A 21,810-nucleotide genomic window follows, 5' to 3' on the forward strand; every position below is an offset into this window, starting at 1 on the left:
CTGAGCAAGCCAAGAACAGCCTGTCCTGGATACTGGGAACTGCCAGGCTGCTCCTTGCAATGCAGGAAATGGTGTTTTAAAGAACGTGAGGAATAACAGTGCCGCACCCTGATGGCACTTCGAGGGCTGGAATATACAGAGCACTGACCACTTACTTTTGGTCTTACCTTAACGAAATGCGGTTAACCTGTGTTCTCCTATCTTAAAACTCTCAATATATCCCAAACATAATTCAAAGTTTCTAACTAACTCTAAGGCTCCTTATTTGAAATACTATACTTTACCCCAGCTGCTAATATTGTATAGATACTAAAAAATAGGCCAGGGGGAAATATTTTCATCTTCTGAAAATAGGACCTCTTTGCTCAAAATTTTATGTGAAATTAGTTTACAAAAGCTAAATTCATTCTTTTTGTACTAGAAACTCAACATGAAAAATGGAAACCCAAATGCAAAGAAAGGGGTGTGGGGAATCCCAAGGTAATAGAATGAAGGGAACAAAAGAAACCTCTTTTAAAATCCCAAACTGTAATTTATATTCTGAGAGACATGACTGGAGACTGAATCTATAGAGTAGAAGTAAAATGATGTGAGAAAGGATGAATAAGAAAACAAAGAACTCCTGGGTATAAAATGAAAAATGAATGCTAAAATGAGTATTCAATAAAATGATTAGAAAAAAGAATCAAAGAAATCTTCCCACAAAGTAGCACTTAATATGGATACAAACTTAGGAGATCACCAGAAGAGGTTCAATATTTGACTAACAGAAATTGCAGAATGAGAACAAAGAAAACAGAAGGAAGCTATCCAATACGAAATTTACCAGAACTGAGGACTTCACATTCTTCCCAACACCCTAATCAAAGAATGGAAAGAAGTACACACCAAGGCACGGCCTCATGGCATTTCAGGTGTCAGGGACAAGAAAAGCTTCCAGAGACAAGAACGAGAACAATAATGGCAGAGATTTCTCAGTGGCGACACAGGAGGCCGCGAGACAAAGATGCCTGCCTGCAACATTCTCAGGGGAAATTCACACCAGCCACATTAAAGGCAATTCAAGAAATGCAGAGATAAGAACTTCACCTCCCATGTTCCTTTTCTTAGGAAGACACTAGAAAATGGTACAGAGTGAAAGGAGGCATGAAAATATGGGATCCAGGAAATAATGGATCCAACCTAGGTCTAGAAAAGGGACAAGGTGACAGCAGTATGACATGCCTAGCTTACAGTAGGAAAATTATAAGATGGGTAAAACAATGAAACGTCTAGAAAAAAAATGCTATAGAAGGAAAATTAGGCTCTCAGAAAACTATAAGGTGACAATTAACCCAAGGGAAAAGCCAAAGACTGTGCCACAAAGGAAATATTATCATAGTTTATCTACTCTCCAGTGATGGCTATTTAAAGGATATTAATAACATAAACACTGATTATTGATCTATCTAAAGTCATGATATAACTATTTGGGAGGATGAGGAAGAGGAATTGGGGGTTAGTAAATCTTCATCTATCATAAAAGGAAGTCAATTTGGACTCAATGTCTAAATTATTATCAATAAACAGAAGTATTACTTAATATGTAAAAGTAACTTCTAAATCTTTTACTCCTGAGTTTTCACCCAAGGGTGTATGTTTCTTTCAGCAGTTTTTAGTTTAATGAAAAAAATATTTTTAAAAAGAAACCAACATAAGGGATCCAATTGTATTGTGAAATCCCAAGTCTTCATCCTTTCTTTTTGGAGATGCTGCTTAGCGTTTTCTGTTCTTCATTTTCTCTCTCGTCCTTTTTCCAGGTCTCTTCTACAGAAAAAGAAATATCATATGTGGTCACATAGCACCTTGCCCTTCTGCCCCCTGATCAGGACGCACAGGGAAAGAAAGGGAGCGGGTGGGTGTGGGTTGGGAAGAGAAGGTTGATCTAGCCTCTTACCTGGTCCCCAAGCTCACTTACATTTGATCCTTTCTTTCCAGGCCTCGGGGGGCCCTTGCCATGAGCTGTCTTGGCCCGGAAGCTGGATACATCATCATAGCTCTCACGAGTGTTCCACTTGGAGCCTTTCTTCTTGCCACCAAAACCAAACTTCTGGTTTTTATAGCGACGTTTGGCATTGGGACTGGGAAAAAGGCAGTGTTACAGGTCACCCTCAGCCTGCAAATGCTGATCAATCTCATGGCCCAACATTACCCTCAGTATTCTGTCTGTAAGTAGACAATATTGTTACCTAGAATCTCATCCTTAGCCCTACATTCCTACTCAACAAACTCTTTAGGAAAACTCATCCATTTATAGGTTTAACCACCAGAGCAGGGAAACCAACAAAGTGAGGACCAGGAAGGATCCACATACATTTGGTGGCTCATCAACTATCTTTGAAAAGCTTTCTATTTTAACTAAATCTTGCTAAATCATCCTCAATTGTTTCTAATCCCCTCAGGGATATATACACAAAGTTAACAATCAAATGTAATAAATCTTAAAACTGGCCATCCCACAGGAATCTCAAATTCAGCATTCCAAAATCACATGTGATCCCCCTTCCTAGTCTGGTTTCACCTCCTGTACATAAGCACTAAAGAGGTAGGTGGTACTACCCATTCACCCAGACACCAGACTAACACAAAAGGTGAACTAAAACCTGGGAGTCAGCCTTGATTCTTTCTTCTTTCACTCTCTACACCCCATTCAATTACTGAGCCCTGCTAATTGATCTCTTGAATATTCCTTCAATCTATTTTCTCTTCTCTATCCCTATAACCGCTTTCAGTTCATTATCATTGCTCATCTGGATTTTACTAGTCCCCTAATTAGCACTGGCTGGTATGGCTCAGTGGATTGAGCGCTAGCCTGCAAACCAAAAGGTTGCTGGTTTGATTCCCAGTCAAGGCACATGCCTGGGATGCAGGTCACGTCCCCAGCTAGGGGTGCGCGAGAGGCAACTGAGCAATGTATCTCTCGCACACTGATGTTTCTCTACCTCTCTTTCTCCCTCCCTTACCCTCTCCCTTAAAAAAAAAAAAGTAAATAAAATCTTTAAAATAAAAATAGTCCCCTAATTAATTTACCTGACCCTCAAGTCTATAATTTATACAAGAACCACTGTAATTTTTTAAAAAACATAAATATGACTTGCACATTATTTATTTTGAGTAAAGCCCATCAGTGTCTCCCCACTGCCTACTGGACGAAGCCAAGCTTTTCAGCGAGGCAAACAAACACTATGTGACTCTGCTGCGGTCCTCCTCCAGCTCCATCTAACCACTCACGCCTCACGCTGGGTTCCCGGTGGCACCAAATGTTTGCTGTTCCTCACACACAAACCTGCGTTCTCATCCCTAAGCTTTTGCTCATTTGTGTTCTTCCTTTTTCCCCAAACCTGCATCTCTCCTATATTTCTGGTTAATTCTTATTCGTCCTTCAGCCTAAGCTCAGGTAGGATCCTCCTCTAGGAAGCCATCCCCAGACCCTGATCTGCAGACCAGGCTGGATATTTCTACAATATGCCTCCACACTGTCCCCGAAATGCCTCATCGTAGCATTTACTACATTACACAGAAATGATCACTACCCAAAGCCTGGTATCCAGGAATGTCTCAAGGTGAACTAAAAATAATAATATCCAACATCATCCCTTTTAATATTTATAATAATATGAGGCACATACAATTTTCTCATTTTCATAGATGAGAAAATTGACATTTAAAAAGGTAAAGTAACTTGCTCAAAGCTACCCTCCCAATGAGTGGCAGAGTCTGGCTCTGAACCCTGGACTATACTCTTAACCATCACACTGTGAGATGGGGAATCAAGTTTAATGGGCCAAATCCTTAGATCACCTTACTTTCATCTTCCAAGACTGATATGGCTAAAGGGCCACCACACAGCCTGGTAACTGTTGGCCACGGGCAGCAGCGACACTCTGAACCCTAAGGCTGCATCTTCTGGTGGCCCTGTCATACCTGTGAACTGCTGCCGGGTCCACACCACAAAACAAACCCACACTTCCTACCCCTTCCTCGTCTGCTGGCCTTTAGCTCCTTCCTTCGAGCCCCGTGGAACAGGTTTCTGATCTCCGTCAAGGAAGTCCAGTTTATCAGAGAAGCCTGGGAGTGAAGCAGTACTTTGATTAGCGCCACCGCATTTTAAGAAAAGCTTAAATTTCAAAAGAAAATTATTGCTTACTGAATTGATTTTAAGAGTTAAATCTTGCTCCCCACACCCTTCCTAAACCTTAGGTCCAATAGTTCCAAATCAGTCAAGGCTCCAGAGCACTAGGTGACAGAATTAGCAGGGACCTTATATCTTTAGGAGAAATACTGACCTTTCTGATACTTCTTAATGGCATTCATCATGTGTGCTTTCTCCTGCTGCCTCTTCTGAAGAACCTCCGTTTGCACCTGGGACAGGGACACAGGACGTTCACGCCCATCCCAGGCCATCACTGCAACTGTCCACGCTCTCCCAGTATCAGCGCTATAGTAACACTACCAACACCACTGAGCACTTACTGTGTGCCAAAACTATGCCAGGGCTCTAAGTACATTCTCAGTTCAGCTTCTCAGAAATTCTTAACACCCTGAAGCTGAAGCACAGAAAGGTTCAGTAACTTGCCCCAGTCACACAGCAGGAAAGTGCAGAGCTGAGATTCGCAGGCCGGCAGTCTGCATTCTCCTCCCATTACACAATCCTGGCTACAAAACTGTACCAAATCAGGTTTCAGTCCTCATCCAGTTCTCCCCGTTAACTATATATGGGCCAATTAAACACCTAACCTACTGTTAATAATCATGAAAATACCAACAGAAAAAAGTAATCTCCCCCCCACAAAAAAAAATCAAAAAAGAAAAGAAGCTTTAAGGACAAAAGGAGATGCTTTTACTCTAAGGCAGTTTCTCAATCTCAACACTACTGACAATTCAGACAGGATAAACCTGTTAAGGGGTGAATGGCCTGTCCTTGGCGCTGTAGGACGTTTAGCAACCTCCTAGATTCAGCTGCACACTCCCCACCAAGATGCAGTGACCAAAAAATGTCTCCAACATTGCCAAATGATCCCCAGGAAGCAAAATCATCCCCAGTCTAGAAGCAGTGCCCTAAGTTTTCCTCAAATTAGGAAGAGTGAGCTAAGTGGCCTGAGGGAATTTTTCTTTGCTTTTGATAACTTAAGTTACGTTAAACCAATTGCCCATGTTTTTGAGTTGATCTCAGCCTTGGACCACCAGATCAGTCCCATAAATCCACAGCTGCCCATCTGCAGAGGACACAATGCTAATCTAACCTTCTCCACTGAGGATCGATCCATGAAATGATTCCAAACGAGGACAGCAGCTCAGCACCCCAGATCACACTGTTTATGTCCAAAACATGGACAAAGTTTGCACAGCCACGCTGAGCCTCCTCATACACATTTCTTCCAACAACCTTAATTTTAATTAATTCCTGTCATCTTTCTTAAGTGATCAGGAAATAAAGAAGAAAAACCAAAAAACACTCCATGGTATGCCTGCTTTGGTTTTACATTAGAACTCAAGATGGTCGTAGTTCAAACTGACAGGTGCCACTTTTCCCTCTGATTGAATGACAGTCAGTATGATTCCTTCAAGGACTTGAAATCATCTTTGCCAGTGATTCTCAAACGAGGGTACATATTGGAATCATCTGAGAAGCTTTGAGGGGAATGAAAAAAAAACCATACACAGATTGCCAGAGAAACTAAAGCCTAGAGATCTGTTTTGAAAAATTTCCCCAGGTGATTCTGCTGTGAGATCAGGTTTGGAAATCACTGATCTGGCTCCCCCGGCCTCTCAACTCTTCACTGTATAGAAGTGCAAACTGGAGCCCTGCCTATGACTCACTGGGTTGAGTGCTGGCCTGTGAACCAAAAGGTTGCCGGTTCCATTCCCAGCCAGGGCACATGCCTGGTCATGGGCCAGGTCTCCGGTTGGAGGTACACAAGAGGTAACCAATTGCTTGCACACCGATGTTTCTCTCCCTCTCTTTCTTCCTCCCTTCCCCTCTCTCTCAAAAATAAGTACAATCTTAAAAAGTACATTATTTTTAAAGGTTTTTAAAAAAAGAAGTGCAAATTAGAGAGGTAAATGACTTGCCTACAGTTTCACACTACTACTGGTAACACACTGGTGTCAAGGAAAGATTGTACTCGTGAATACTAGCACACACACCCCACTATGAGATAACAAACACATGATTGAACACATACGGGTCATGGAACCAATCAGACCACAGAAATCTGGCCTGACAAACACACTCGGCCTCATTTGAACCCCCGCCATTTTCCTTCTCACCTTCTTTCCATATTTCCTAAGTGCTCGAAGTTGCTTAGCCTTTTCCGATTTCTCCATGGCTGCCTGTTTAGCCTGCAGCTTCTGTCGAATCTAAAACACAAAATGATGTCAGCTTATGTTAGTTGAACCTGGGATGACCGCTACTTTAGGTGCACTGGAGCAGGAAACATATTCCCTGCTCTGCAAACTATGGAGCTCAAAGGAACCTTGTAAATCATCTATTCCAAGATCTGGGTTTTACACATGAGGGCAATGGGACTCAAAGACTGAGCATTTTGACCAAGATATCAAACGTATCAGCAGTGAAGCGAGAAATTGAAAGCAGCCTTCCCACTCCTAGCATGCCATTTGTTCCATTATACAAAACTGCCTGCTTGCAGTTTTGCCAAGAGAAACTAATTTCTGCCCATCCCTACTATCTGCCAACTGCGGTTAAACCTGCTTGCAGCCCCAGTCCCCTTCTCCAATATACCAGACACACACTAAAACCTAACAGATATCAGGCACCCAGTCTTCTCCATCAAACATACACATTTCAGTTAAAGGATGAGCAGTTGTCAGTGTAAATGCACAGAGATGTGTCTGGGCTCATCTCTAGATTAGCTTCCCTAAGTACCACCAACACAAGAGCTCCCTGCCATCCAGCTTGAGACCCAAGGGAACTATTTCAATATACCTTGCATTAGATTTTGGCAATTCTCTTCCTCTCAAAGTTAAATAAGGACCAAGCTCTAACTAACTCTAAATTATACTACATCTGAGCCATATATGAATCCTTCATTTTACAGAAAACTGAAGCCCAGAGAAAATGAATTGTCTACAAGTTGTAGCACTGCCCGCAGGCAATAGCAGGACAAGATCTATATTTTTTCTATACATCATGCCATGATCATGCCAGCTAGGAAATACAAAAGGCCATTTTTACTTTGGGGACCACACTTCTTCCAGTACTTTTCCTCCCCTTAATTGTTTAAGTTAGGAAAAAATCATCCTTATATTTATCTAATAGGTGGTGATTGAGATGAGTCTGAAGTAGACAACAGAAATAATAATTGTCCTCTGACAACTGGTTCCTTTTCAGGCTTAGTACTTTTTTAAACATTATAGGAGATCAGCCAGCTAAATATACTTAAAAGTACAAAGCCTCAGCTTTGCAGGAAAAAATAAATAAATAAAACCTTCCCTGTTTCTTACCTTCTGCATCTGCTGATCAGACTTGGCCATCTCTGCGAAATAATCAGTGGGCCGCTTAGTAGGGACTTTGAGCTGATGGAGGCGGGGTAATACTGCAAGCACTGCAGCCTGTGCCTGACGGTAGCTGAGGATGTAGGACAAAGTGTGAAATAAGCTAAGCGGGAGAGGCCTTACATTCCTTCTCACTGCCTCTCACAAGTTACCCAAGGTCAGAAGGACTCCCAACATCTGGCCTTCATCAGCAAGAACACGCACACAAACAATAACTGTAATAAATAAAACCTCATGGACTTGGTATCTGGAAGAAATTTAACGGTACACTCTTTTAAAAGGGGAGGGCAAGGAGTATTGCTGAAAATAAATTAGTAGTTTAAGAGAACGACCATTCTAAAAGTACCTATCAATTTACAAACTAATGCCAATTATTAATTCTTATGTAGTCACTAAAAAAGTCTACATAAGACCTTCCATAAGAAAAATTTTGTTCTTATAATTGAATGCACCCACACACACCCACACACAAACTCTTTTAAGTCAAAAGAAGCCTTCCTCCCTGCTCCCAAGCTTCTGATAACTTCTAAGGAGTACAGGCTCATTATTCTGCCCCCACTTCCCCTGCCCGCACAGGGACCCATAACTTCTCCCCCATTTGAAAACATACAAGCTCATTTCCCGCTGGAAGTCATCTTCTGGATCAACAGCTTTCTGATCCTTGTTCTGAGATGTTGACTGAGGTTCACTGATTTCTGGCACCGGACCGAGGGTGACATCAAGCCTTTCAACCCATTCCAGATCCCGCTTGAATTCTGTCAAACACTGCTTCAGGCCATTCTAAGAAATTCAGACACTGAGTTCCTAAGAAGGGAACCCTTAATATGTCTCTCCCATGCCCAGGGTGCTAGGCCAACCGACAAAGTGCTAACCCCCAATTCCCAAACAGGTAATCGACCCTCTTGACAATGCGCATGTCGCGTCCTTCCTTGGACCAGAACTCAGCCACCCAAGCACAACAGTTCTTTGTGCTCATCTTACGTCCAAGACCCCCCATCTGGCGCCCGAGCTCACCACGTCGTTCACCGCTTTTTTCGGAGCCTCTAGCACGGCATTGAGGCCTGGCTTCAGGAGCCCTCGGGAAAACGCATCCTGCAACTGCAGGACACGATCGGCGGTCAGTACTAGGGAAGTAAGGACGTGTCCTGCGCCCAGCCGCGTGAGCTCGGCTAACACCTACCTCCCTGTCAGTGACCAGAGAATCTTCTGAATCGGAGTCCGAGTCTGATAGCAGGGGAGTATCCATCTCGCAGCGTTCACATCTAACACTAACCGAGGAAGCGGAGTAGGCCGAGGCCCGCGCTGCTGGAAAACGGCGCCTCTCGCCGCTGCTGCCTCCCTTCAGCCGCCTACCCTCACCCCGTTTCTACACGTGGACGCAATCTGCCATCAACCTGCAGCTGCTGCCTAATTTCTTGATCGGACTTCCGCTTCCGGTCACAGACCCACACTTCCGGTTTTCCGTTGCTATAGGAACCGTTCTGGCGTCTGAAAGTGTCCTAGTTGCCTGGGATCTGTATGAACACTACCCCTAGATAAACGCGTGGTCTGGTGACTCGGAGAGGAGAAGCGAAAGGTGGGAGGGGGTACCTGGGGTCATCCGGAGGAGCAGGAAGCCGCGAGGGTACACGGGAAAGGGGAGAAGCAGGAGCACAGCCCGCGGTAAGTGTGAGTGGCGCTGGGGGTGTTGGGGGTGCGATGGATCAGGAATCAAGGGGCGGGGTCAGGGGCGTGTTCCGGGCGGGGCGGGGCGAGGCGATTCACCTCTCCAAGCTCACCTGCTGCGCTCGATCTTCCTAGAACTAACTCGGGCCAGGGACCATGTCGACCGTGGTTGCACACTCGCTGCATGCTTTTGGTCTTCGATCCCACGTGTCCAACAATATCTTCTTCTTCGATGAACAGATCATTATATTTCCTTCAGGAAATTACTGTGTGAAGTACAATACGGATCAGAAGTGGCAAAAATTCATTCCAGGTAAAACCCTTTCCATCCTGACACATTAACTTTATGTGACAAATATAACCTCAAATTTCCGACACGATGATTGAAAGGAAGGTTTTTTGGCCAGCTTGAATAAACGTATAGTTCTCTAAATGTAGAAGAATACATGTCTACTTGCATTACATGTAAAAACGTGCAGATGATGATTTAGTGAGTTGTGCACTTAATACCTGCATGGTTTTGTGAACCAATGTGACCTCAATAAGTCCAATTTTTAAATAAATAAATAAATAAATATTTTTAAAAGTACTTTTTTCACTGTGATAATGAAAATTTTTATTTTAAAGAGTCTCTTTTTATGCTTCCTCAATATCATTGTCTGTCATCACCAGGGCCATTTTTTGAGTTGTCTAACACACCAGAGTACACCACCCTCATTCCAGCACCTTTTGAATTCGCATATGATGAAGACACTGGAGATTTTATCCCGAATTACAAATAATCATATGTATAATGTTATATTTGTTTTTGTTCACATTGCTCTTGTTGATGATATACATGATTTCCACAACTTAACCACTTATTCCCATTTTCTGCTCTTTGTTGCATATAGTTTTACCATATATGAGGTCCGTCCAGAAAGTATCCAACTGTGCACTATGAAATATAGAGACATTTACTGAAAAAGATACAAGAAACATAGTACACAGGACAATGACACCTCAGTCCCCTTCAAAGTAGGCAACTTGGGACCTTAATAATGGCTGGACTTTTTCTGGACAGCCCTCATATGTGTAACCCCATTAAGTTTTGTTTTTGCTATTTATTAACTTTATATAAGTGGAATCATAGTATATATAGTCTATGACTTGCTTCTTTTGTTCAACATTATGCTTTTGGGATCGTGCATCTTCATACATATTACATGCATCTTGAGTTTATTTTATTGCTACGTAGTGTTCCATGCTATGAATGTAATATCTCAAAGATGGCTATCCAGTCTAGTGTTAATGGACGTTTGGGAAACATTTTTACAAACCATACCAGTATAAAATTTTTGCATTCATGTATGCTCATTCATGTGTACAGAGATTCTTCAAGGCACACAACCAGAACTAAAATTACTGGGAAATATGGTAGTACCAATTTATACTCCCACCATGAGTGCTTGAGACTTTTCATTCCCTCACAATCTCACCAACCCTGATCCAGCTTCCTAATTTTTTGCTAATCTGGTGGTTGAGAAGGGATATCTTATTGGTTTTGGTGTGCATTTCTTTAGTACTTATGAGGATGAATATTTTTTCACATGTTTATGGACTATTCCTACTTAGTTTTCATTGAAATGCCTTATTCATGTCTTTTACCCATTTTTCTATGGAATTTTTGGGGTAATTTTCTTATTGACTTATGAGCACTCTTTCTATATTCTGTATACCAATACCTTATCAGATATATGTACTGTATTGCAAATAATTTCTCCTAGTTTGAAGCGCGTGTTTTCTCCCTCCTTATGGTATTTCAATGGACAAAAATTCTTAGTTTTATTTTTGTGTCTCGTTCAGGAATTGTTCCCTAACCCAAGATTATTAATATAGTCTCCCGTGTTATCTCTATTATGCTTTATGCTTTTGTCTTTCACCTTTGAGGCTCTGAGTTAGGATGTGCTTAGTGTGCTAGGGGACTAGCAAGGAAGCCAATGTGGCTGGAGTGGAGTGCATGGAGGAGCAGGGAGTGAGAGGTGAGGCAGAGAAGTAATGGGGGGCAGCATCACATAGGGCTTTGTAGGTCATAGCCTCTCACTCTGAATGAAATGAAAAGTCATGGGGGGATTCTGAATATCTGACTTTTGTTTCAACAGGTTCATTTTGGCAACTGTATAGACAATAGATTTAAGGAGGGGCAAGGGAGGAAGCAGGAGACCAGTTGAGAAACTATTGCTATAATTCAGGTGAGAGAAAATGAAGTCAAGGAGCAGGGTAAAGGTAACAGAAGTAGTGAGAAGAGATAGAATTCTGGGTACATTTTGAAAGTGGAGGGAACAGATTTTCTCAGAGACCTGTTGTTGGAAGGAAGAGAAAAACCAGAAGCAGGGTGCTTGACCTAATTGACCAGAAGGATGGAGTTGCTGTTAACTGATACTGAGGACTTACCCACAAAGCACAACAGACACAGAGCCTAGGGCCAATGATGTATTTAGGGACCCAAGAAAATATTTTAATTTTAACTTATTTTAAAATCAGGAAAAAATAATATAATAGTGAATATGTCATAATGAATTCAGCCTGGATATATTTCTCTTTATACCAACGCAATCACAAAATATACTTTTTAACATTCTTTAATGGAGGAAGGGGCTCCTGAAAGCAATAGTAGCTAGGCCCCATGAAAATCATAACTTGGCCTTGATTGCATTTTTCAAACAGAGTATCTGCACTTTAATCTTTGCCTCAGGTGCTGCTATGTAGAGTGGCATAGCTTTCGTTCTCATGCTTGTTACCTCATGGTTGTATGATGACGGTATCTCCAGATATCGCTTCTATATTCCAGGGAAAGGAGGGTAGAATGCATCTCTATCGCTGGTTTTCTTTTTCTTTTTTAAAAAATATGCTTTATTGATTATGCTGTTACAGTTGTCCCAATTTCTTTTCCCTTTGTTCCCCTCCACCCAGTGACCCCCCTTAGTCCATGCCCATTGGTTGTGCATATAGTTCTTCTCAACATCTTCCTATCTACTCCACTCCCTCCTATTATGCTTCTTAATTTCTGTTCCGTCTCCCTCCCTTTCTCCCCTTCCCCTTCCTTGCTGACCTCCCCCCATAATGTTCCCCATACCTATAATTCTTCTCCCACTCTCGTTGCCTACTTAGTTTGCCTTTGTTTCGGTTCCCTAGCTTCTGTTGCTGGTTGTTGTGATACAGTTTTCATTTTAATGTTCATAGTTTTGATCCTCTTTCTCCTAAACAAGTCCTTTTATCATTTTATATAACAGTGGTTTGGATCTGATGAACTCCTTCAGTTTTACTTTGTCCTGAAAGCACTTTCTCTGCCCTTCTATTCTGAATGACAGCTTCGCTGGATAGAGTAATCGTGGTTGTAGGTTTTTGCTTTTCATTACTTTGAATATTTATTGCCAGTCCCTTCTTGCCTGCAGAGTTTCTTTTGAGAAATCAGCTGATAGTCTTATTGGGACCCCTTTGTACGTAATTCTCTTCTTCTCTCTTGCTGCTTTTAAGATTCTCTCTTTATCCTTAATTTTTGACATTTTGATTATAATGTGTCTTGCTGTGGTTCTCCCTGGGTCCAATTGTTTTGGAACTCTCTGTGCTTCCTGGACCTGTAAGTCTATTTCCTTCCCCAAGTTAGGGAAGTTCTGCTTCGTTATTTTTTCACATAATTTTTCCATTTCTAGTTCTTTTTCTTCACCTTCTGGCAACCCTACGATTCGGATGTTGGCCCACTTATAGCTGTCCCATAGGTTTCTGAGCCTCTCCTCATTTTCCTCACTTCTCATTTCCTCTTTCTGCACTGTTTGACAGTTTGTTCCTTCCCTATGTTCCAGTTTGTTGATTTGATCCCTGGTTTTCCTTTCCTCACCACTAGTTTCATGTGTGTTTTTGTTCATTTCAGCAGGACTAGCCTTCATTCCTTCCTTGTCTTGTTTAAGATCCACTCTTAGATCTGTAAGCTTTCTTATAAGCAGAGCTCTGAACTGTGCCTCAGAAAGATTTTCTATCTGCTGGTCCGATAGATCATGTATTTGCTGTCTGTCAGCTGTGTGATTGGAATCTCTGTCATGATCCCTACCATCCTGACAGTCTTGTGTTTACCTTTGCTTCCTGGGTGGGGCTGTCACACCTCCTACACTACAGGGGGCGGAGCCCCGTGTACTTGTCACTACTGGGCGACCTTTCTCACCACACTGTGGTGCTTTGTGCGGGGTCAGGGGTCCAAGATGGATTCCTGCCGTTCACTCTACGCTGAGAGACCAGAAGCCTCCTCCTCCTCCTCTGTCCCCACGCCCTCCAGCCTTCACAGCCTGAGGCAATGGGGGTCTGTTTTCCCCGGTGTTGGAATCAGGAGCTGACAGGTTTGGTCTGCAGCCAGGGGTGCTCCCCAGGTGCTTCTCGCCTCCCCTTAAATATGGGTGTTGGTGCTTACCGCCATCCTGCCACAGTCACTGCTGCTGCCACCATCAGCACAGCTTGACCTCCCTGGCCCAGCTTCGCCCCTCCTACCCATCCAGATAAGCACCACTTGTTTATAACTTCATATGTTGGACTTCCATGTAGCTTTATTTTCTGGAACTTTTGGATATTTCTGTTTTTGCGGTAGTTGTATTCCTTCTTAGTTGTGGAGGGAGATGGAGCGTGTCAGTCTAGGCCTCCATCTTGGCTGGAAGTCTATCACTGGTTCTAAAGAAGGCAACAGAAGATAACTTCTGTTATCTGTCTAAAGGCCAGAATGTCACCTGCATCACCTAACTGCAAGGGAGGCTGAGGAATCCAGTAGTTAGCATCCCAGCCTTGAAAGCAGAGGAAGAGTATTGAGTGCTGCCCACTCAGGGCATAAAGGCCTGTATGATCTGACCCTATTCCAGCTTTCTAGACCTATCTGTGGCCACCCCTGGCTCTTGTGCAATGCTTCAGCAATAATCCTACTTTCTCACATCCTCATCTTTGCTCTTCCTGCCACCAGCCCCATCCCCCTCCCTGTCCCACTTTGTCCTCCTTCAGGAATCCATCCCCCACCCACCTCAGCCTCAGGGAGGTGCCCATCCTAGTCATTTTTATAACACCAGAGACATAGCTGTACCAAGGAGTTTCATGGGTCAACAACGGCCTTTTTCTGCACTTTTCTCCTATTACGTCAGCAGAGCCCTGGTTCAGCTTGAATGTTGGTGATCTACCCTCATTATTTCCTTTTACCTGTTTGCAGGCTCAGACAAGAGTCAAGCCATGTTGGCCTTGTCCATCAGTCCTAATCGGCGATACCTCGCCATGTCTGAGATAGTGCAAGATAAACCTGTCATCACCATTTATGAACTGTCGTCCATCCCTTGCCGGAAGCGCAAAATCCTTAATAACTTTGACTTCCCAGTTCAAAAATTTACTAGCATGGCTTTTTCTCCAGACTCCAAATACCTGTTGACTCAAACATCACCTCCAGAGTCCAACCTTGTCTACTGGCTATGGGAAAAACAAAAAATAATGGCCTTTGTTAGAACTGACTCTCAGAACAACACCATCTACCAGGTACCTCCCAGAATAACAAGTATCATGCAAATTATTTTTTTAAATAATATGATCTGTCTTTTATTAAATGCTTTCTATCTCCTAGGAGCAGTGCTAATTTCTTAACATGCATTTTTAAATTTAGTCTCACAATAACCACATATGGTAGGCATAATTATTATCCCTTTTATACTGGTGAGGGAACTGAGGCCCCAAGAGGTTAATTTCCTCACCTGAAATCACAGAGGTAGTGAATAGCAGACCAAGAGTCCCTGGCTCCAGTGCCTGTCTTCTTTGCTCTGGCCTATGGCTGCTTTCAGGTCACAGGTCAGACCCAGAGGTGAATTGATCAAACTTGCTCTCTCTTTCTGATCTTGGCCTCTTTCCAGCAGCATTGCTAGGCAAAGGGAAGATTTCAGGAATGTAATGTGAAGTGGTCAAGCTTTAAAAAGCTTTCATTGAAATTGCAGTTATATGGGGAGCAGAGTTTTCTATTGTGGTTTGAAGGCAAAATAAAGACCACCTGTTAGAAAGCTGGTCCCTGCTTAGGCCGTGAGTCCCAAGGAGTTTTATCTTGATGCAGTCAACCCAGTCTAGGATCTAGAACTCAGTTTTACAAGTTTTCAGGAACTCAGTTCAGTTCATATTCAGAGATACAGTACTGGCTAGTCAGTGTCTCAGGCATAGACTCAGTTATTCTCACAAGAGGCCAGTGTACATACCAGCACATCAGGACCAGAGCACTCACATCGTATATCCAGTGTGTTTCCTCCCTAGTAACTAGAGAACTTGGAAGGTGAAATTAGCAATCAGCGGGCTGGTCAGCTATCATAGAATTAGATAGAGCCGGTGACGCCTGTGCAGTATCCCCATTCAGAGCAGAGCTCTCTTTACTCCAATAAATTCAATGCGCACTTGTTGGGTGTCCACTAGGAACCCAGCACTGGGAATACAGAGATGAAAAAGCCATAGCCCCTCAAGTTACTCACCATCTAGAGGCAGTGGCAGGTTGATTGCCCATTACTGTGCATTGGGATGAGGGTGTAGATAAAGGAAGCTCAGCAGCCAGGAGACCACATCGCAGTCCCTGACAGTGGCTCCTTCTCTCTGGACAGGGCACTTAAACCTGCCAGATCCACATATTTCTGTGTCTCCAGCTGAGCTTTCATTCCATTTTGTTGGCCCAGTGTTTGGCCACTGTCAAGACCTGCTCATTTTGGTTTTTGGCCTTTGTAAAATGACTTTTGTACATTTTCTAGTTCAAAACAACTGGCCCCACAAGTATAATGAGTATAGATCTGTGCTCTTATCAAACCTGATATCAAAACTATATGATTTAGTGATCTTTCAAGGATACTCTGAACTACTTGAAATAAATATTAATTAGTAAAATGGTAAATAACTCCATCAAGATTAGTTTTATAAATCTTTGTCTTTTATCCTTTAACATTTTACAGGTGAGCTTCAGTCCTCAGGATAACACACAGGTTTGTGTCACTGGAAATGGGATATTTAAGCTCTTCCGTTTTGCGGAGGGAACCCTGAAGCAAACCAACTTTCAGAGGGGAGAACCCCAAAACTACCTAGCCCATACCTGGGTGTCTGATGACAAGATTATCGTTGGCACCGATACAGGCAGGCTCATCCTCTTTGAATCTGGAGATCAACGCTGGGAGACAGGTATCATGGTCCGGGAGCCCACTGGTGAGACAAAGAATCTGGAGGTGATTCAGGAGTCAGAGAGGTAATGGCACCCCTCTGGGCAGGTGCTCATGTAAAAATATACTCATCGTACTAACAGCTTTACGTCAAAGCCAGTGTTCTTTAACAATCACTCATATCCTCTCTACTTTAAAAATCAACTCTTTGTTTCCCCTCTGCCTTTCTAGCGTTCATCTATATTCAAGCACAGATTTGACAGTTATGATCATAGCCTCGTTGTGGTTCTTTTAATTTTTATACCTAACCTCATTTTATAGTCATATTAGTATGCCTAGTCTTCAAAACTACAGATTTTTGAAAATTTGTTTTCTAAAGGCTGCCTAATTTACTGAATGCATTAAATAAATGTCCACCAAGCCCTCGTGGTGTGCAAGACATCTTGCTAGGTGCTGGGGAAACAGATCCTCCAGGACCTTACAATTCAGTCAGAGGCAACAGACCAACAACCAAGTGCAAGGAAATGTCTTTGGTAAATCTGACAGGAGAGTATGGGCTAAAGTAGGGGCTCAGGAGGGAGCTGTCAGTTTTACCTTTCCTACACCAATAATCTCACAGATGTCAAACTGCACCATCGTATGTACTAGGCACTGCCTTGAGCACTTAATTTTTTAAGGTTTTTTTTTTTTTATTATACACAGCACAAATTAAGTGGATGAGATGTGTAGAGCTAAGTGTCTTATGAATATTATTTAAAAGAAATCTGTAGAAGTCTTTTGAAATACAAGATTTAGAGAAATTAGTCTCCTTCCTTACAACAGCTAACAGATAAAAAGTTTCTAGCCACTAGCTAAATTTTTTCTTTTTAATTTTCTTTTTATTATAATTAATTTTTTTATTTAATATTTTATTGTTTAGTTATTACAGGTGTTCCACCTGTTCCTCCTTCAAGCCCCCTCCATGCAGCCTGCCCCCTTGAGCACTTTATATATTTGAGTCTTACCTTATATAATACATATTATTATCATGCCCATTTTATAGATAAGAAAACTGAGACTCAAAGAGGTTAACTGGTTCATCCAAGATCACAGCACTGCTAAGTGGCAGGGTCAGGATTCAAACCCAGCTCTGTCTGACTCCAGAGTCTGAGTCCTCAGCCACAATGACATACTGCAGCTCCTTCTTCCTCCATAACTTTTGGTTCACGATTGCCACCATCCCCTGTACCAATGACATCTCCTTTTTGGTTGTGATTTGGTAAACTTCCTAAAAAGTCTCCATGCCCTCCAGTTTGCTGAGTTCACAACCTGTCGGTGGGTCCAGGGCCCTAAGAATAAAACCCAGATTCCTGAACTTGGTCCACGCATCACTGCTACTCTGACCCTTCTCTACATATAGAGCACTGGCTCTGGCCTCTATCAACCATGCATGCCTCGTGCATGCTCTTGCTTCTGGGCTTGGTCATGTGTAGTTCCCCTGCCCTCCCCTACTGCACCCCATTCCATAGGCACATACACATACCTGCTCGTTCTTTAGCTCAGCCTCTGCTCATCTCTGGTAGGTGCACCTCTTCTGTAACTGTCCTAGACTATAACCTTCTGAGGGCTGGAACTGTATCAATCCCATTTACCATTGTTTCACAGAGTTGTTAACACAGTATAATGCCAATAAATATTGTTATATGAGTGAATGATGAATGAATGAATGAGGAGGGGAGATGGGGAAGGAGGGAGGAAATGGACACCTTGATTCAAATCTTAGCTCTTCCACTTACTAATTATGTGATTTTAGGAAACTCAATTCCTTGAGCCACTTTTTTTCTAAACACCAAAATGAGGATAATATAATAATAACAACAACAACAATAGTAGTAGTGACCACACAAGGTAGTGAGACTACCAAATAAACATGTAAACTTCCAGTCTTCCTTTGGAGTTTGTGTAGCATTCCCAGGGCGAAGGGCAGCATTTGGGCTCTGGGAAAGGGGCCCACACCCAGGGACAGCTCTTCTCTCTCATCCCTAGCAGAATTCATCTCCTTGGGATTGTCTCTTTAAACTTCACATGCAATTTTCTTTTTCTAGCTTGATTGAATTTCCAACGCTCAGTTCCCCAGTCCCTTCCTATGAACACGTCATGATGACCGCTAGCCACAGCCAGATGGCCATGCCCCAGGTGTTCGCCATTGCAGCCTATTCAAAGGGTTTTGCCTGTTCTGCTGGGCCAGGGAGAGTTCTACTGTTTGAGAAGATGGAAGACAAGGATGTTTATCATGAGAGCAGGGAAATCCGGGTAAGGAGGGGAGGAAGAAGCAGAACTGGGGTCCCACTGATGCTTGCTCTCCGGCAGCAGAGCGCCAACAAGGAGTTTGGTGGGGAGAGAAGCGGCTGTCGGGCTGAACAGAAACGGGACTTCAGCCATTTGTCCTGAGGGAAGTTTTAGGATGGGTTGGACAGAACTGGGGTTTAGAATTGGGAAGATCTGGATTTGAATCCTGGGAGAGAACTTTGGCAAATGCCGTTTTCCCTTCGAAGCTTACTGTTCCCATACAAATTGTATTATTATGATACATATTGATATCTAACCTCCAGCATACTACCCCCCCCCCCCCACACACACACACAAACACCCAGTGTGCATTCAGGAATTGTGTGTAGAATAATGATACACACTGTTTTGGAGAGAGAACATATCTGGTTGGGGAAGAACCAGGAAGGCTTCTGGGTGTTTGATGGTGATCTTTGAAGAGAGGCCTTAAGAGGATGGATAACATTTGGCAGAAGGAACAGATTAGGAATTCCAGATGGAAGGAACAAATTAAGCAAAGACACCACTGACAGGGAACAGGTGGTATATTTGGGATACCTTCTGTTCCCCAGCAGAGAGGGACTAACGTCACCTGAAGGGAAAAGACGGCAGCTAAGGCAGGTGAAAGATCTCAAGTGCCAACCTGAGGAGTGTGTATGCAATTCAGCAGACAACCTGTGTGAGCGGAGAAGCACACGCTTTGGAACAGCATTCTGCCTAGGAGAGACAGTGGGGGCCATTCAGGGCCACTGGACATGAAGGGGTTAAAAAGATTGAATGAGTTAGACTCGGCTCTGCTGCTTATTGGCTGAGGGACTGAGATGGTGGCCAAATCTAGCAAAACCAGTGTCTTCAGGTTTTGTGGGAGATAACAGCCCGACAGCAGACAAGGTCCTCAGTCTGCAGGCTCCATCCCACTTCATACAGCGTGATACATGTGACAACAGACAACTATCCGGTGCTATGGACATGTTGAGAGAATATCAGTGCCCCCCCTACCCCCCAGCCCAGGGCAGGTCAAGACAGGTTCCCAGAGCCTTCGTTGTCCTGTGGAGCAGGCGAGTTGACTCTGTGAAGCAGGGTGAGGGGGGTATGTAGCAAGACAGAACCCCAGGCAGAGAAAGGGAAGCACGAGAGCCCAGCGTCCTGGGCCCCAGGGCGGCGGTGCCGCCATCACTGCTGCTCTGAAAGGGTCACGAAGATGAGGGCTGAGCAGGTAGGGGATGCTGGCTTTGGTGATCAGGATATTTCTGATGTTCATGAGGACAGTTTCTATAAATGATGCAGGGGAAGGAAAACTTATTTATCAAATCATAAGGAATTAAGAACTGAGTGTGTGATAAAGAAGTGGAGATGGCTTGTGCAGGCCAACCTTTTAAGACGTTTGGTTGTTAATAGAAGAAAAACAATAGCAGGGAAAAGGAAATCTAATTTTATAATGTCTACTTGGGGACTACAGGCCCTATCAGAGACTGCTGGCAGGAGCTGTGCAACCCCTTCTCTCCTCTCCACCCTGCCACCCACCCCATGTGGAAGAAGGGTGTCACCTTCCCCAGTGCTGCCCTGAAGTGCACACCACTATACTCGGTGCAGATGGGCACCTGCACAGGTTTACAACACATCCCAAATTAACACAACGAGACTGGGAGTGAGTGGGAGTTAGACTAACGCTTGTTTTCAGAGATCTCAACTTCAGTTGTATAGACTAATCATCTTTACAAAAGCCATTGTCTTGTTATTCAAGCACTAATCACTTAAAGGTGAATGCAAAGCCCCCCAAAACAGAGGCATTCGTGTCTTCCCTTCTCTACCTCTGAGGTGGAGCCTGAGCCATGCGGGTCTGTGAGTTCCAAGTGTCTGAGAGAACTCTGAAAGCCTGAGGGCCTACCGACAAAGTGGGGACATCACTGATAGCCGTCTTGTGTCTTGGGCAGGTTCCTGTGGACCTGCAGAGCAATGACCCGAGTCAGTCTGACAAACAGGACATCCTCTGCTTGTGCTTCAGCCCTTCTGAGGAAACCCTCATCGCCAGCACCAGTAAGAACCAGCTCTACAGCATCACCATGTCCTTGACGGAGATCAGAAAGGTCTGTCTTTCCCAGCAGTGCTTCCTTCCAGCTTTTTCATCTACAGTCATAACAGAATTGGTCTGTATGTTCTTCTTGATGGCTTTGTCTGCTTTTGGTATCAGGATAATACCAGCCTCATAGAATTAGGTGTAGAAATGAGACTAAAGAGAGGGAGTGGTTTGTTTTTAAGATAGGAGAGATCTGAGTGGATTTAAAAGTTAGTTAGGCTAATATATCAAATCATTATGTTGTGTATCCTAAAAGAATACAACATTACATGTCAATTATAGCTTAATTTTTTTAAAAAAGATACTATCCAGTAGAGCATTTTGAAAATATCATACAACAAATGAGTGTCTGAAAGTTCAAGGAACTGGTTCTTAAAAGTTACTATGTGACTTTGGCCAAATCTCTTGGAACTAAACCTGTCTGCACATCAGTTTCCACATATTTTCAGCAGGGCATTGTAAGAGATGGCCTGTTTTTCCTTTTTTTGAGGTAACATTATATATAAATTTCAGGTGTCTACCCTAATTCAACATCTGTATGTACTACATCATGCTTACCACCTAAATTTAGTTTCCACACATCACCATACAATTGACCCTTGACCCATTTTGCCCTCCCACCTCCCTTTCGCCTCAGCCACCAATATGTTGTCTGCCTCTATGAGCTTTTTTTGTTTTGTTTGTCTGTTTTTAAATATTCCACATATTAGTAAAGTCACGTGGTATTTGTTTTTCCATGAGGGCACCCACGTGACTTATTTTACTTAGCGCAATACCCTCAAAGTCCATCCATGTTGTGGCAAATGACAGGGTTCTGCCTTTTTAATACCTGAGTAGTATTCTGTTGTACAATATATACTCTACACCACATCTTCTTTATTCGCTTATCAATCAATGGACAAGGGCCACTTCCGTAAGACATGCCTCTTCCCTGGAGTTAAGAGGCAAGTAAAGGAGAAGGAGCTGCCGGGCTGATGCTCTCAGGTGGGGCCTTTCTGTGCACGTATACCTGGGGTCACCAGGAATCCAGGGCTG

General features: G+C 43.2%; 2 protein-coding genes across 2 annotated transcripts in view; one reads left to right on the plus strand and one right to left on the minus strand.

Moving 5' to 3' along the window:
- Positions 1–1,638: 1,638 nt before the first annotated feature.
- On the minus strand, positions 1,639–8,914 carry EBNA1BP2 (EBNA1 binding protein 2). The gene is made up of 9 exons (XM_090269255.1): positions 8,735–8,914; positions 8,569–8,652; positions 8,165–8,334; positions 7,504–7,627; positions 6,310–6,399; positions 4,326–4,401; positions 4,014–4,107; positions 1,958–2,120; positions 1,639–1,806 (listed from the first exon to the last, which is right to left on the minus strand). The coding sequence occupies exons 1-9, from the start codon at positions 8,798–8,800 to the stop codon at positions 1,756–1,758; spliced, it is 918 nt and encodes a 305-aa protein (XP_090125381.1). The 5' UTR covers positions 8,801–8,914; the 3' UTR covers positions 1,639–1,755.
- A 461-nt stretch (positions 8,915–9,375) lies between these two features.
- Positions 9,376–21,810, plus strand: part of CFAP57 (cilia and flagella associated protein 57) — a 56,880-nt gene continuing 44,445 nt past the window's right edge. Inside the window, exons 1-5 of the mRNA XM_090268263.1 lie at positions 9,376–9,532; positions 14,438–14,754; positions 16,191–16,477; positions 18,476–18,683; positions 20,633–20,785. Coding sequence (XP_090124389.1) covers positions 9,376–9,532; positions 14,438–14,754; positions 16,191–16,477; positions 18,476–18,683; positions 20,633–20,785 — 1,122 coding nt within the window. The remainder of the gene's footprint in view (positions 9,533–14,437; positions 14,755–16,190; positions 16,478–18,475; positions 18,684–20,632; positions 20,786–21,810) is intronic.

Source organism: Furipterus horrens, unplaced genomic scaffold, assembly GCF_987537825.1.
Source record: "Furipterus horrens unplaced genomic scaffold, mFurHor1.1.pri manual_scaffold_3, whole genome shotgun sequence".
NCBI lineage: Eukaryota > Metazoa > Chordata > Mammalia > Chiroptera > Furipteridae > Furipterus > Furipterus horrens.